This window comes from Chrysochloris asiatica, unplaced genomic scaffold, assembly GCF_000296735.1.
Source record: "Chrysochloris asiatica unplaced genomic scaffold, ChrAsi1.0 scaffold00010, whole genome shotgun sequence".
NCBI lineage: Eukaryota > Metazoa > Chordata > Mammalia > Afrosoricida > Chrysochloridae > Chrysochloris > Chrysochloris asiatica.
This window is the reverse complement of record NW_006408528.1, coordinates 17258951-17273611: the sequence shown is the minus strand read 5'-3', so window position 1 is coordinate 17273611 and position 14661 is coordinate 17258951. Positions and strand designations below refer to the sequence as shown.

Sequence of the window (14661 nt, the reverse complement as noted above, 5' to 3'; positions counted from 1 at the left end):
GTCCTAAAATAATATGTTGAATTTATACAGTTTAAAAATAAAAAATCATATATATCTCCTAGGAATTTTATAAGATAACTGCCAGAGACCTGGATATAGATATGTGTTTGGGTGTAAGAATTAGCCATATACATATATGTATATGTTTTTTAAAGCAGCCTCAGCACCTATTCTTTTGTTGATGTCCTTGTTAAGTTACGTTGATTAAGGGTGGCTGGTGAAGGCCATTGCTGTCAATACGTTGTAAAGCACTAGAAAGTTGAATTGACACAAGTTGTATGGTAGTATATTTGTGACCCGTACAGTATTGAAGTTACTTTAGACCCTGAAACGATTGAAGCCGGAGTACCTGCATTTTCTCTTTTTATAATCTGAGATGAAGGGCTTGCGGTAGTTTCACTGCTTTAGCAGAGCTGTACAATCTGTCATGTACAATGATGTCATTGCCAGAAACCTAATAGTAACTTTTTTGTTTTAATAGAAGAGATCTTTCAGGTTTCTGGTTTTACATAATAGAGATGTGGTTGGAAATGCTTCCTGTTCCAGTCACCAGCCCCAGGCTGTCTATGCATTTTGAATTCAGAATTGACAACTGAAACCAATTAGGTAGAATTATGGGACAGCTAAGCACATATAGGAAGGTTTATTATGAGCAAAGAGGAGGATGACGATATATGGTTAATAAAAAGGGGGGCTAATTTAATTAGGAATACACTACATCACTATGATTGCTGTGGAAGGATTTTTATGTAATGTAAATCAATGTGTGTGTTAGCTTTCTTCTACTCTCCGCATGTGTGTGGTTACTGCTAGAATTTCAAGCATTTCCTAAGTGGCTTAAAACTGGGTAAAAATAAAATAACCCAGTAATAGTTTTTATAATGTGCAAAATTTGTGCAGAAACAGTGGGAAATATGTGAGAGTAACATCTTTTAATGAGCGATAATAGAATAGATAGGAAGACTCTATGGTCCCTGTTACCATATCTTGTTTTGACATGTAATTTGGGGCACAATAATCTAATTGTAATTGCAGTTTTTACTTCAGAAGGAAGAGAACAATTCATTCTGTTCATGAGCCTCTTATTGTTATCATTAAAGACCATAGTGGGTTTTATTGTATTAGCATAAAGCCTAAATAACTTTATACAAATAAAAAAGTTATTTTTTTAAATCACTGTTTTTAAAATTAACCATTTTTATATATTGTGTGTAGTAACTTTGTTTAGTTGTTGTTAAGTGCCGTCGAGTCGATTCCGACCCATAGCGACCCTGTACAGGGTTTCCGAGGGTGTAAATCTTTACGGGAGTAGAAAGCCTCATTTTTCTCCCGCGGAGCGGCTGGTAGTTTCAAACCGCTGACCTTAAGGTTCGCAGCCTGATTTGTAACCACTACGCTACCAGAGCTCCTTTGTTTAGTAGCCATCCTAAATGCCTGTACCTTTGTTCTAAAGGAAGATTGAGTTTCTTTTTTAACTCTTTCTCATTAATGAATAATGCCCATCTGTTGAACTGATTTGAGAAAGAAATACATGAATATCACAAAGCTTAGCAGGAAAAATGTAATTTCAAAGTCATTTTAAACTGGTGGACTTGATGTAATCCTTAGTAGTTTATAGTTTAATTTTACAGCAATTTAGTTATTAATATGGAGACTCTTCTAGAGGGAAATGGCGTTGGTTACTGTAGAAGAAAAGAGGGCTCTATTTCTATAAATTGTCTTTATTTGCCTCTAACAGTAGCTATTTTCAGTGAATTCCATAACTGTAATGAGCTATAGATGAACTAGATTCACAAATAAAATGATTCTCAATTCTTTCAGAGTTTATAACTTTACCCTTCAAGTGTGTATTTAATCAGACTACATGTGATGTGTATGTGTACTATATGTGATGTGTCCCAGAATGGGACAGTGGGGAGTGGTAAGGAGTCCTGGTGTTGCGTACTAGGATAAGCACACCACTGCAAGGTCGGTTTCAACTACAAGGTAGGCAGTCTTGAAAACCCTCTACGGGGTTACTGTGAGTTAGCACTGACTAAAAGGCACTTGACAACAATAGGGGATGGTAAAGCTTACTTCATCCTCTTCTGTTGACTTGATCAATCTCCTCATTGCTATTAATTTTGATAGCATATGAGGTACCACCAAAGAGTAGAAATAATTGCTTTTGTCCTTCAAAAATGTCTTGAGTTCTAATCTCATAAATAGTACTTGTCTTTTACTATTGTACTATTTAAAAGTTCTTTTAGGCTTTAACCTTTACAGTCTCAGAAACGCTAAGGAGCAGTTTGGCTGTGTCCTACATAGGGTTGCTATGAGTCAAAATCAACTTTCTGTCTGTGGATTTTAGCAGTCACTTACCTGGTTGAGATCAAGGTGTCTACAATCAAACTAGGATGAGGGCTAAAAGAAGACACAGACATAGTGATCCAGTGTGTATCGGAGTAGAACTGTGCTCTGTGTGGAGGTAATTCATCAGGCCTTTCTCCTGAGGTCCCACTGAGTGGACTCAAGCCTCTAAGAGGCTCCTTCCTCTGATTCCATAGTCTCTTCAGAGAAAGAACAGTTCTAGATTATTGTGCTTCTCATTTACGCTAGTCATAAACTAGTTCTTAACCTATGCCATCTTTTTAAAAATCACATATTTCCACTTAATTTTTAGCTCTATACTTCAGGGGTTTTGTTTTTGTTTTTAATTTCAAAATAAAAACACAGAATGAACACCTATGTCTTAGAAGAAATATAGCCAGAATTCTCCTTAGAAGCAAGGATGGCAGGACTTCATCTCATGGCCTTTGAACATGTTATCAGGAGGAAGCAGTCCTTGAGAAAGAGACCAATCTTGGTAAAGCAGCAAGTTAGCAAAAAAGAGGAAGCCCTTCAATGAGATGAATTGACACAGTGGATACAACAGTGGACTCATACATATACATGGCAACAGCTGTTAGGATGGCGCACTACTGGGCAGTGTTTCCTTCTGTTACATGGAGGATAGCTATGAATCAGAAAAGACTCAACAACACCTACAACAATATCAAATAACCCTGCCTTCTAATAAAGAGAAGTCCTGGTGTGGCACTGTGGGCTAATGCGTCAGACTGCAAAGTCGTTTAAACTGCAAGGTCAGTGGTTCAGGCTCACCAGCTGCTCCTTGGAAACCCTATACAGGTCACTATAGGTTGGAATCGACTCGGCGGCACTGAACAACAACAACTAATAAAGAAACGTAAAAACAAGCTCTATTATTTCTATAGTCTTTCTAGATCTTATTTTTCTTGTTGATAGATACCGTTGAGTTGACCAACTCAGCACCGTCATCACATTTGTTGCTGTGTTTGAGCTCATTGTTGCAGCCACTGTGCCAATCTGTCTCATTGAGGGTGTTCCTCTATTTTTGTTGACCCTCTACTTTATCATGCTTATGTCCTTTTTCTAAGAACTGGTCCCTACGGATAACATGTCCAAAGTCTGAAATACAAAGTCTCACCATCCTCACTTTTAAGGGGCATTTGACTGTCTTCTAATACAGATTTGCTTGTTTTTGTATACCCACCAAGCACCTACTGCCATTGAGTTGATTCCAATATCCATGGTATATTTAATATTCTTCACTAACATCGTAATTCAAAGACAGCAATTCCTCTTTGGTCTTCCTTATTCATTGTCTAGCTTTCCTGTGAATATGAGGGGGTTGAAAATATCATCGCTTGGATCATGCACACCTTTTGCCTCACAGTGATATTTTTACTTTTTAACACTTAAAAGATATCTTTGTTCTAACATGTACTTAATGTCACTAGTTTATTGTTCCCCTTATAGACCTCTCTATTGCTTTGCTGAAAATTGAACCAATAGGAAATTCAATTTCATAACTGGATAGTCTCGGCTTATCCCAGTCTCTTTCCAACCAGTTGAGTTCAAAAGGACAGCACTTAGCCAAGGACAAAGTTCAGAATAGTTACGGAAGAAGAAGGGATGGAAACAGGAATACAGGAAGCATGTGGGACAAGTGATATTACATGGAAAGGATTGCGATCAATGAAATGAAACAAGATGTATATGAATTGTCAAATATAAAATGATGATCTGCTCTATAAATGTCATGCAATTCACTACAAAAAGTTAAGAAAAAGAATAATAAAAGAGGACTTTTGCAGCAGATTTGCTCAATGCAGTAGGTTGTTTAATTTAACTGCTGCTTCCATGGGTGTTGATTGTGGGTCCAAGTAAAATGAAATTCTTGATAATTTAAATCGTACCTGTATTTATCATGATTTTGCTTATTGGTGCAGTTGTGAGGAATTTTGTTGTCTTTATGTTGAGGTGTAATTAAAAAGAAAATGTTATAGAAACTATAGCAAGCCTGAATATACTGACTCTCCACTTGATGGCAAAGTGAAAAACTAAGCCAAGCACAAGTATAAGTATGATGGCCATGTCTGGCTCATTTCAAATAGAGAGTTTCCAATGGTCATCTCCACAGAATTATTCCCTTATTTTAGACTAGATGCTAAATTAGGGCTATATTGTTTTCAACATCACGTTTTGGCAGTGCTTCTGAAGAACTTCAACATTTGCTAACAAGTATTGTGACAGCATGCTTAATATTATGGGAGAATGGAAGCAAATACATGCATTTGAGAGGGAGCTTTATTTGGATTCCTGCTTCTTGAGAAATGTCCAGTCTGCAAGTTGGTGCTAATGCAAAAGCAGAATTACTCTTTGAGGAACTTGATCTTTTAAGGGGTAAACATTTGGAAAGATGTAATAATTCAAGGGGTAAACATTTGGAAAGGTTTAATCATTTAAGGGGTAAACATTTGGAAAGATTTAATCATTTAAGGGGTAAACAATTGGAAAGCCTTATGTAAAATGGGTGATCTGCTCTGTAAACCTTCACTCAATTCACAATAAAATGGTAACAAAAAAGTTTGATAATAAATTTCAGAAAAAGTAACACATGATGAATAGTGAAGCCTAGTTACAAGTTGACTTACACTAGTTTTTGTCTTGGGAAAATGGACAAAATTTCACTCCTAAAAGGCTATCTGAATTGATCAGCTTTAGTGGCTTTTCCAGTACCAGTTGCCATCAAGTTGATTCTGACTAATGAAGAACACATTTATGTCATAGTAGATTGCCAGGTCTTTCTTCCAAGGCACCTGAGTGGACTTGAACCTCCCACCTTTCAGTTAATAGTCAAGAGTGTTAACCATCTACACCCCTCCATGATACCAGTGGCATTAGTATTAGTACCTGTGTGCCACTGAGTTGGTTCGAACTCATAGCGATCCTGCATAGGGTTTCCAAGGTTGTAATTCTTTACAAGAGCAAATAACCTCACTTTTCTCCCGCAGAATGATGGGTAGATTCAAACTATGAACCTTGCAGTTATCAGCCCAGCCCATAATCCTCTACGCTACCAGGGCTTCTTCCATTGGTACTGTTGTTAAGTATGCTGTCAAGTCAGTTTCAACTTATAGCAACATTGTATAGGGTTTCCAAAGAGCAGCTGATGAGTTTGAACTACTGACCTTCTGGTCCAGTGCTTATCCTACAGTGATACACCAATCCAGTGGCATTAGATGGAGGGATATTACTTCGTTTGATTCAAGGTCAGGTTCATAAAGCATAAAGGATGGAGAGATGAATGTCAGAGTATAGCTTCTTTCTTAACTGTCTTTTGCTTTTCCTTTCTCCCCATATCCTCTCTTAAAGGATTGTTCTCCACTCAGTCCTATTTTCAAATGTCATTATTTTCATAATCTGTCTTTGTTGTTTGTATGTATGTGACTTTCCCTTTAAGTGTCATGACTGTGTTCAGCACATGATTAATGTTAGTTCAGTAGTTCTCAGATCTCAGATTCTGCTCTCGTGGAAGTACTTATGAGGGAAAATGCTTCGATTTTCTGCGGTTGTCTCAAGTCCTGATTTTTTGTAAAGGGAGATTTCTTTCCTTCTTTCTAAATTGATCCATCCACAGAGATATTAAATCAATATGAGGAAACCCAAATTATAAACCTGGCAAATTCTTTTTATAGAGAACATTTAGCTTCAGGGGGTTCTGGTTTTAAATGTTGTTGTTATTATTAGCTGTTGTTAAGTTGGCCTTGACCATGACAATTCAGTGCACAACAGAACCTAATGCTGCCCTTGCTGGGGCCATTCCCATGACTGGGTGCAGATTAGACTATTAGGATCCACAGATTTTTTTGCTAGATGATATTTCACAAGTCGATTCTCCAGACCTTTCTGTATACAATTTCAGTTAACTTTCCTCAAAGTTCTTCCCTGAGGAACTCCCCTGTACCTATGTGAAAACCAATAAAAGCCCCTTGATGAGTAGTCAATGATGAATAAGGAACCTGATTTTGAGAGGGACATAGAATGTGGGGATTGAGATTTATGGCTTCTATTTGCTTTCACTTTCAACTCTGGCTGAGTCTGTAATTCTAGCTACACTCGATAGCTTCATTTAAAACTGTCTATTTCATGTAGAATAGATATATAGTTCTTAAGGTATTCATGTAAAAATCTATAAGTCAAGAGTGGTATATGACAAAAATGCTTCTAGTGGTCTTACCCTGACGAATAGCAGTAGTGCTAGAGTGAAAGTGATGGGAGACTGACTGAGACAGTAGCAAAAAAACAAGGTTCCTGGAATTGATGGACTATATAGACTGAAATGTTTCAACCAACTGATGCAGCCCTCACTTCTCTAATCAAGTAATTTGAAAGACAGCCTAACCGACTAGAAGCAATCTGTATTTGCTTCCATTCCACAGAAAAGTGATAACAACAGAATGCAGAAAATTTCTAAAAATATTAATATCATATACAAGTAAAATTTTGTTGGAGATAATTAAAAAATGGTTTCAGTACAGGGAACTACCAGAATTTCAAGCGGGATTCAGAAGAACAATGAGGGGTGTTATTGCTGATATTAGGTGTATCTTGGCTGAAAGTGAATACCAGAAAAAGGCTTACTTGTGTTTTACTGACGATGTAAAGGCATTTGACCATGTGGAACATAACAATTTTTATGAATGACATTGTGAAGAATGGGAATTCCAGAACACTTAATTGTGCTCATGTAAACCTGTATATATACCAAATCATCTGAATAAAAAAAGGGGATACTATGTGGTTTAAAATAAGGAAAGGTTTGTGTCAGGAATGTACAATTTCACTGTACTTATTCAATCTACATGCTGGACAAATATTCCAAGAAATTTACTGTATGAGGAAGATTGAAGGAAGATTAATTAACAATTTATGATATGCAGATGACACAATCTTGCTTACTGTAGCACTTGCTAATAAAGATCAAAGACTACAGCCTTCAGTATGGATTGCACTTCAATGTAAAGAAAATAAAAATCCTCACATCTGGATCAGTATGCAACATCTTGACATATGGAGGAAAGATTGAAGTTGTGAAGGATTTCAGTTTACTTGGATTGACATATGCATCCTTGGAAGCAGCAGTCAAGAAATCAAATGACATATTACAGTGGGCAAATATGCTGCCTGTTGAAAGTGTAGTCGTGTTCTGTCATACATAGGGTTGCTGTGAGTCAGAACATACAACACGGACACCTAACAAGAATAGCAATGATGGAAAGCTGAGGTAAAGCATGATGTATTGGGGAAAGAGGAGATAAAAGTATGAGCTATACTGGAGATTGGAGGGGAAATGGCGGTTTTGTTTAATATACACTTACCTGTGCCTACATACAATGCATAGATGCTCTTTCTGGTATTAGAACAAGAAACAGCTAGAGATGAAGCTGGAAGGAGCTGAGATTTGCAGCACCTCAGAAGAGAAGATTGATCTGTTAGTCATGTCGCTTTGTGTTCTGAATCTATATACCCAGGATGACTTTTTTAAAAAATGAAGTAACTGAGAAGTGCCTTATAGCATCGTTGTTAAGTCCTGCATTTCTGAATCTCAAGGGTCACATCATGAGTAGAACCAAGGAAAAAAATAAAAAGGAAGAAAACATGTAATGAAATTTGGAATTGGGGTACATCTAATTCAATGGTGGACTTCTGGTGTGGCACTGTGGTTCAGCACTGGACTACGAACCACAAGGTCGGCAGTTCAAACCCACCAGCTGTTCCTTGGAAACCCTATACAGGGATGCTATGAGTCAACGCCAACTCAGTGCCACGTAACAACAACAACAACAACAACAACAACAATCACTCAAGGGCACTTAGCAACAACAATGCAGTTCCAAGAATGGTACTGTGCATTAAAAAAAGAAGGAAAAGAAACAACTTTCATCATAAAAATATAAGTTTGTGAAACACGATTCTAAGGGAAAGTGTATCCATTGCCCATTCCTCTACCTCAGATCCTCTAGAATCTTGCATCCTCATACATTCTGAGTATAGTTCTTCCAAGACAGATTTCTTGGTTCTTTTGACAGTCCATGCTGCTTACCATATTCTTTGCCAACAGCATAATTCAAATGCATCGATTCTCCTCAGGTGTTCCTTATTCTTTGTCCAGGTTTTGCATACAAAGCAACTGAGAATGCATGGGTCAAGCACACTTTAGTCCTCACAATGACATCTTTGCTCTTTAGCACTGATTTTGCAGCAGATTTGCCAAATGCAATTTGTCATTTGATTTCTTGACTGCGGCTTCTATGGGTGCTGATTGAAAATCAAAGTAAAACGAAATCATCGACAACTTCAGTATTTTCTCCATTTATCATGATGTTATTTATTAGTCCATTTGTGAGAATTTTCATTATCTTTACTTTGAGGTACAATCCATACTGAAAGCTGTATTTTTTGGTCTTCATCAGTGAGTCCTTCAAGTCCTGTTCGTTTTAGGCAAACAAGGTTATGTTTGTTGTTGTTAAACACTGTGGAGTTGGTTCGGACTAATAGTGGCCCTGTTTAGGGTTTTGAGTAATGGCTGGTGGGCTTGAACCACCAACCTTGTAGCTCTCAGAGCAGTGCTTATCCTACAGCGCCACATCGGGACTCTAAGGTTATGTTAGGTTTAAACATACCACAGAAATTCATCACCTTCATCATCATTTTCATCATCATCTATAGTGCATCCTGAACAATGTTCCGAACGCTTTGTATATTTACTCTTTAATGTTTCCAACAACCAATCTGCCCAGGGTTACACAGTTAGTAATAACCAGGTGTGCGTGTGTATGGTAGTTGTGTGTTTGTGTACGCATGCACATATTTGTAGGAAATAACACATTTTAAATTTTAAACGGTTTGAAACTTATTAAATTTTCAAAATTTTCTTTCTGGTGAAGCCCTCTTGTATACAATTTATGTTATTGATGTCACTTGCCATCATGTCCTTATAAGGACATTATGTGTTGCTTGAAGACCAGAATATTTTCCCTACTTTAATGTTTTCTTTCTCATATTAAAAAAACAATATCAAAATTGAATCCTTTAGTTTTCTTGGAAAAAATATTTTGCAAGTATACAAAATTCCCAGACTGTTAGATTTATGAAAGCAAGGAATTGTTCACATAATCAGCATTTAACAAATATATCTCAAATACATAATAGTTCTTTCATACCCATTGCCATTCCATTCTGTAGTTTTAAGGGATCGAGGGGCACATTACCCAATATGCAAGGTAAGTACAGGCTTACTTGTGTACTTACTAATCTATAGTGAAGATGTGGAGGAACCCATGTGATGTTGTTTACTACAGATTAGTAAATAAGCACAAGTATTCCTGTGCTTACCTTGCTTATTGGATACTTGGTCCCTATTATTGTTGTTGTTAAGTGCCATCGAGTCAGTTCCGACCCATAGCGAGCTGCTGTTGACCTTGCGGTTCAAACTGACATTGCAGTCCCGCACATTAACCCACAGTGCCACACCAGGACTCCCTGGCCTTTTTGGGAGTTATAAATCTGAAAAGAGACTTTGATTTTATAGGAGGGTCCTGTGATGTTGGAAAAGAGATAAAATGCCAGCCATACCTAGGAGCAGAATCTATGATGTAGTGAAACAAATGTGAACTTGTTCACTACAGATTAATAAATAGTAAGCCCTTGCTTGTCTTCCTTATTGGGTAATTTGACACAGAGAGGATTTTTTTATGTTAAAATGTTCCTCCATTCCTAGTGTTAATCTTGTTTAATCTTGTATTAATTAATCTTTTACAGCAATGTTATAAAGTACCATTGAGTTGGTTCAGACTCATAGCAACCCTGTATAGGGTTTCCGAAGAGTGGCTAGTGGGTTTGAACTGCTGACCTTGCAGCGGGCGATTCAGTGCTTATCCTACAGTGCCACACCAGGACTCTTGCTGTTATTTTTAGAATTGGTGCATCTGTTATTATTTGAGAATTTTGTTTAATTCTTTCCCTTCCTTTTCTCTCCCTCCTTTATGTCTGTTTTGACATTGTAACCTTAAAGAAGGAGTGAGAATCTGTTTATCTTTTTCTTTGTTCATAGACTAGCCTATATGTCCTTCAACTATGGAGTAGATTCCAACTCATAGCAACCCTAAAAGACAGAGTAAAACTACTCCATGAGGGTTTGTTGTTGTAGTTAAGTGCCTTGAAGTCGGTTCCAACTCATAATGACCCTGTATAGGGTTTCCAAGGAGTGGCTGGTGGGTTTAAACTACCGACCTTGTGGTTAGCAGTCCAGTGCTTCTTCTACAGGGTCACTCTCCATAAAGTTTGTTGTTGTTAATTGCATTTGAGTCAGTTCTGACCCATAGTGACCCTGCATAGAGTTTCTGATGAGTGACTGGTTTGCTTGAACAGTTGACCTTGTGGTTCAAACTGACTTTGCATTCCAGAGGTTTAACGCACAGCGCCACACCAGGACTCCCCATGAAGTTTGATGGTGGTGGTGGTAGTGTGCCCTGGAGTCAGTTCCGACTCATAGTGACCCTGTATGGGGTGTCCGTTTCTTGCATCTGTTTCTTGAAGGCTGTAAATCTTTACGGGAGCAGAAAGCCTCATCTTTCTCCTGCAGAACAGCTGGTAGTTTCGAACTTCTGACCTTGAGGTTAGCAGCCCAACTTGTAACCACTACACTACCAGAGCTCCTTTCAGGTTAGGGTAGGGTTAGCTGTAAATCTGTTAGGAATCAGATAGCCAGGCCATTTCTCCAGTGGAGCCACTTAGTGGTCCCAACTGCCGACCTTTCACCCCTTTGACTAGTAGCAAAGCTAGCCAAACCAAGGCCCAACAGGGCCTCCTGCACTATGAAGTAGTTTGCATCTGCTTCTTGAAGGTATAGAAAGTTTTCTATTAAAATTATATGGATTTGGTGCCTTTTTTAGGTATAGCTCTTTAATTTCTGTCCTTTCTAGAATCCAATTCAATAGTCTGTCTCTAGTAATAATAATAAAAGAAACATACATTTTATCTGGATATCAGATTTTTTGATTTAATGATGGTTATAGGGAGACCCTGGGGCATAGTACCCTAAAGGTAATAATCTAAACATTGGTGGTTCAAACCCACCAACAGCTCCAAAGTAGAAAGACCTGATGATATTCTTATGCAAAGATTGTACCGAGAAAACCCTTTGGATGGGTCTATTCTGTCTCATGGAGTTGTTGTTATGTGCGTGGAGTCAGTTCTGACGCATAATGACCCTGTACAGGGTTTCCGAGGCTGTAAATCTTTACGGGAGCAGAAAGCCTCATCTTTCTCCCGCAGAACAGCTGGTAGTTTCGAACTGCTGACCTTGCGGTTCACAGCCCGATTTGTAACCGCTACGCTACCAGAGCTCCTTTTACTCCCATATGTTTTTAAATATCCACATGTTTAGTTATATAATTTTATTCTTCTTAACATTGATTACATTGGCAAAAATCCTTCTTGTTTTAAAAACTCAGACTTGTCAAAGATTTGCCTTTTATTGAGCTTTGCAAAGAAAGGTGGTGCATAAAATAAACAAAAATAACTTTAAGAAGAAAATATGTGATTGTGATTAAATCCAATTTGGTATATTTAAAAGAATAACACAATATGTTATCTTGGGATAGTCTATTGAACATATCTGGTTTCATTGTGTTAATTCATAATTTTAGAAATCTTGACATTAATTTATAAGAAATATTTACTCAGATATATTCAGACTTTCTGAAAGCCCCAAAATTATATTTCATGACAGATATTAAACTTTGAATAAGCCTAATGATGAAATTTTCAAGTATAATCAATTTGTAGTATTTTCATCTCATATAAAATAATCATGATCTCCATTTGCACTTGGAAATACAAGGTAAATGGGATTATAATTGGATTTGTTAATTGTGATTAAAAAAATTTTTTTTAAGTTATATTATGGGGATGTATATTCAGTGAGGAAGAAATTCAGTCCTCAACAAATTATGAACATATATGCTTTCAAGTACTGGTGTGGTGTTGTTGGTTAATGCAAAGTTGGTTTAAACCACAAGGTTGGTGGTTCAAACTCACCAGCTGTTCCTCAGAAATCCTATACACGGTCGCTATGGATTTGAACTTAACAATAACAACTTGCTTTCAAGTACATGTGTAATAGACATGTTTAACATAAAACAAAGCCTAGAAGTGAAAATAATGTTTCAGTTGTGGTTAAAAATTGGCAGGGTTAAATGCATATACCAAGATATCCATCCACTTACCTTATATTTGCTTTGTTCAGAGGTAATGGTGACTTTGAAGTAGAGAAATATTGATTCATTTTATTATAGCCAGAGGGATGTTAATACACTTTTTCTTTTTTCTTCTAGCACACTGATTTATGTCAGTACATGGACAAGCACCCTGGGGGATTGCATCCAGACAATGTGAAGGTAGGAAAAAAGATGTAGCATTTGTCTTGTGCATTTTCTGAAGACTAATATGTCTACCATTACTTCTTTTGTTATTTGTAACTCTTATGGAAAGCAAAGTAATATTCAAGTCAGCCCTAGCCATTACTTCAGTTTAGTAGCTATAAACTATAACTTAGCATTGAACATTATTTTCATTGTTTTGTTTTTGTAATCTTTTTTTTTTCCCGTGGAAACTAATTTAATCAATCTTTAGTAAGATCCACTTGTTGTTGTTAAGTGCTGTCAAATCGGTTCTGACTCAGAGTAACCCTATATAGTGTTTCCGAGAAATGGCTGGTGAGTTTGAACTACTGACCTTGCAGTTCAAACCTACCTTGTGGTTGATTGCTTATCCTACAGCACCACACCAGGACTCCAAGACCCACTAAGATACTATTTTAATACTGTTTAGTAAAAAGACACTGTTTTGAAATACTGAACTGGTTTCAAAAGAAAGCATTGTTATGGTCAATGTCATGGCGAGTTTCCAGTGCACATTGTTTCACTCATACATATACAAGCAGATAAAAATGGTTCTGCATTTTGTTAGTCTTTCATATCTGAAACAGTGTTATGATTGGTTTCCATGCATATTTTTTCACTCGTATATACAAACATAAAAATGGTTCTACATTTTACTACTATTTCACTATTTTTACTCAGAATCTGAATAATATGAGTCAAAAGAACTAAGTTTTTCTTAGGTTTGATCTAGCCAGCCGTCTTGGAAAATTGTCTTTAAGTTTTAGAAGACTCTTTCTTGGCTGATGTTAGATAGTTAGAAACTACAAAAGTTCTATCTGAAAGTTTAATGATTTGCTTCAATTTTATAGTTCAATTAATTACATATATGATAATGAGAACTAATTACTGTGAATGTATTTTAAGTATAATTGTTAGTTTTCGTTTCATCCCGTTCATACTACTCTTCACAATATGGCGTGTTTTCTTTGATATTTTCCCTCTGCTTATACAAGTCTAAATGAACACATGATGCTGTATGCTTAGAAAAGTAATATATGCACTATTCCATACATTCCCCCCCTCCACTTATCATGAGTATCCTTTAATACATGACTATTTGAGTCAGTCTTTCTAATATTTACGTAGTATTCTGTATGATTTATAGAGTGAATAAATCATAATTCTTTTGACTGTTAATTGTTCTTGGACCTTTGAGTTATTGTCAGAATGTTGCTATTATAAATGATAATACAGTAAATTTTAACATAAAAACTTTATGTTTTTCTAGGTGATCTATTTAGTGGGATTCCTTTCTTAAGTAGAAAGTATGATTTTCATTTTAATGAATTTGAGTGGAACATTTACCCAAAAGATTGTAGCTTAATCATCCACCAGCTGTATATGAGGGAACTTAAAAATGTTCATGGAAAAATGGAATTAAAAGATAATGGATAAGGAGGCTACAAAGGCAAGAAGTGACTGGCTTACAAGCCTTCAAGAAGGAACCTAGATCCAGAGGGTGCAGAGGAAGGTAGAATCTCCACTGAGTAGTATCCAATCTGTTTGGGCAGGGCTGATGAAAGGAGATGAGGAATCGGTCTCTTGTGGGACAATAGTGAATAATTGTTATTAGGACTGACTGTGAGGGTTGGAAATATAAAGGAAGACATTTTGTAGCAGAAGGAGGATAGTGACTTTGCAGTCCAGGAGTGGATGTCCCTGGGACCATGAAGGGAGTAGAGCGGGGTACAGGACCCTACCCAGAGAAACAGTGACACCAGAGATGGAGTCAGAGACAATGATGTGGAGAAATGGAGAGGCTGGAGACTCTAGACCCAGAGAGGGAGAGAGGCTGTGTGCTGACGACTGG

General features: G+C 37.0%; 1 protein-coding gene across 4 annotated transcripts in view; it reads left to right on the top strand.

Moving 5' to 3' along the window:
* The window catches only part of CDK14 (cyclin-dependent kinase 14), an 819631-nt gene that overhangs the window by 371842 nt on the left and 433128 nt on the right, over positions 1 to 14661 (top strand). For all 4 annotated transcript variants that reach the window (XM_006834309.1, XM_006834307.1, XM_006834310.1 and 1 more), the window contains one exon: positions 12744 to 12806. In XM_006834309.1, coding sequence (XP_006834372.1) covers positions 12744 to 12806 — 63 coding nt within the window. The remainder of the gene's footprint in view (positions 1 to 12743; positions 12807 to 14661) is intronic.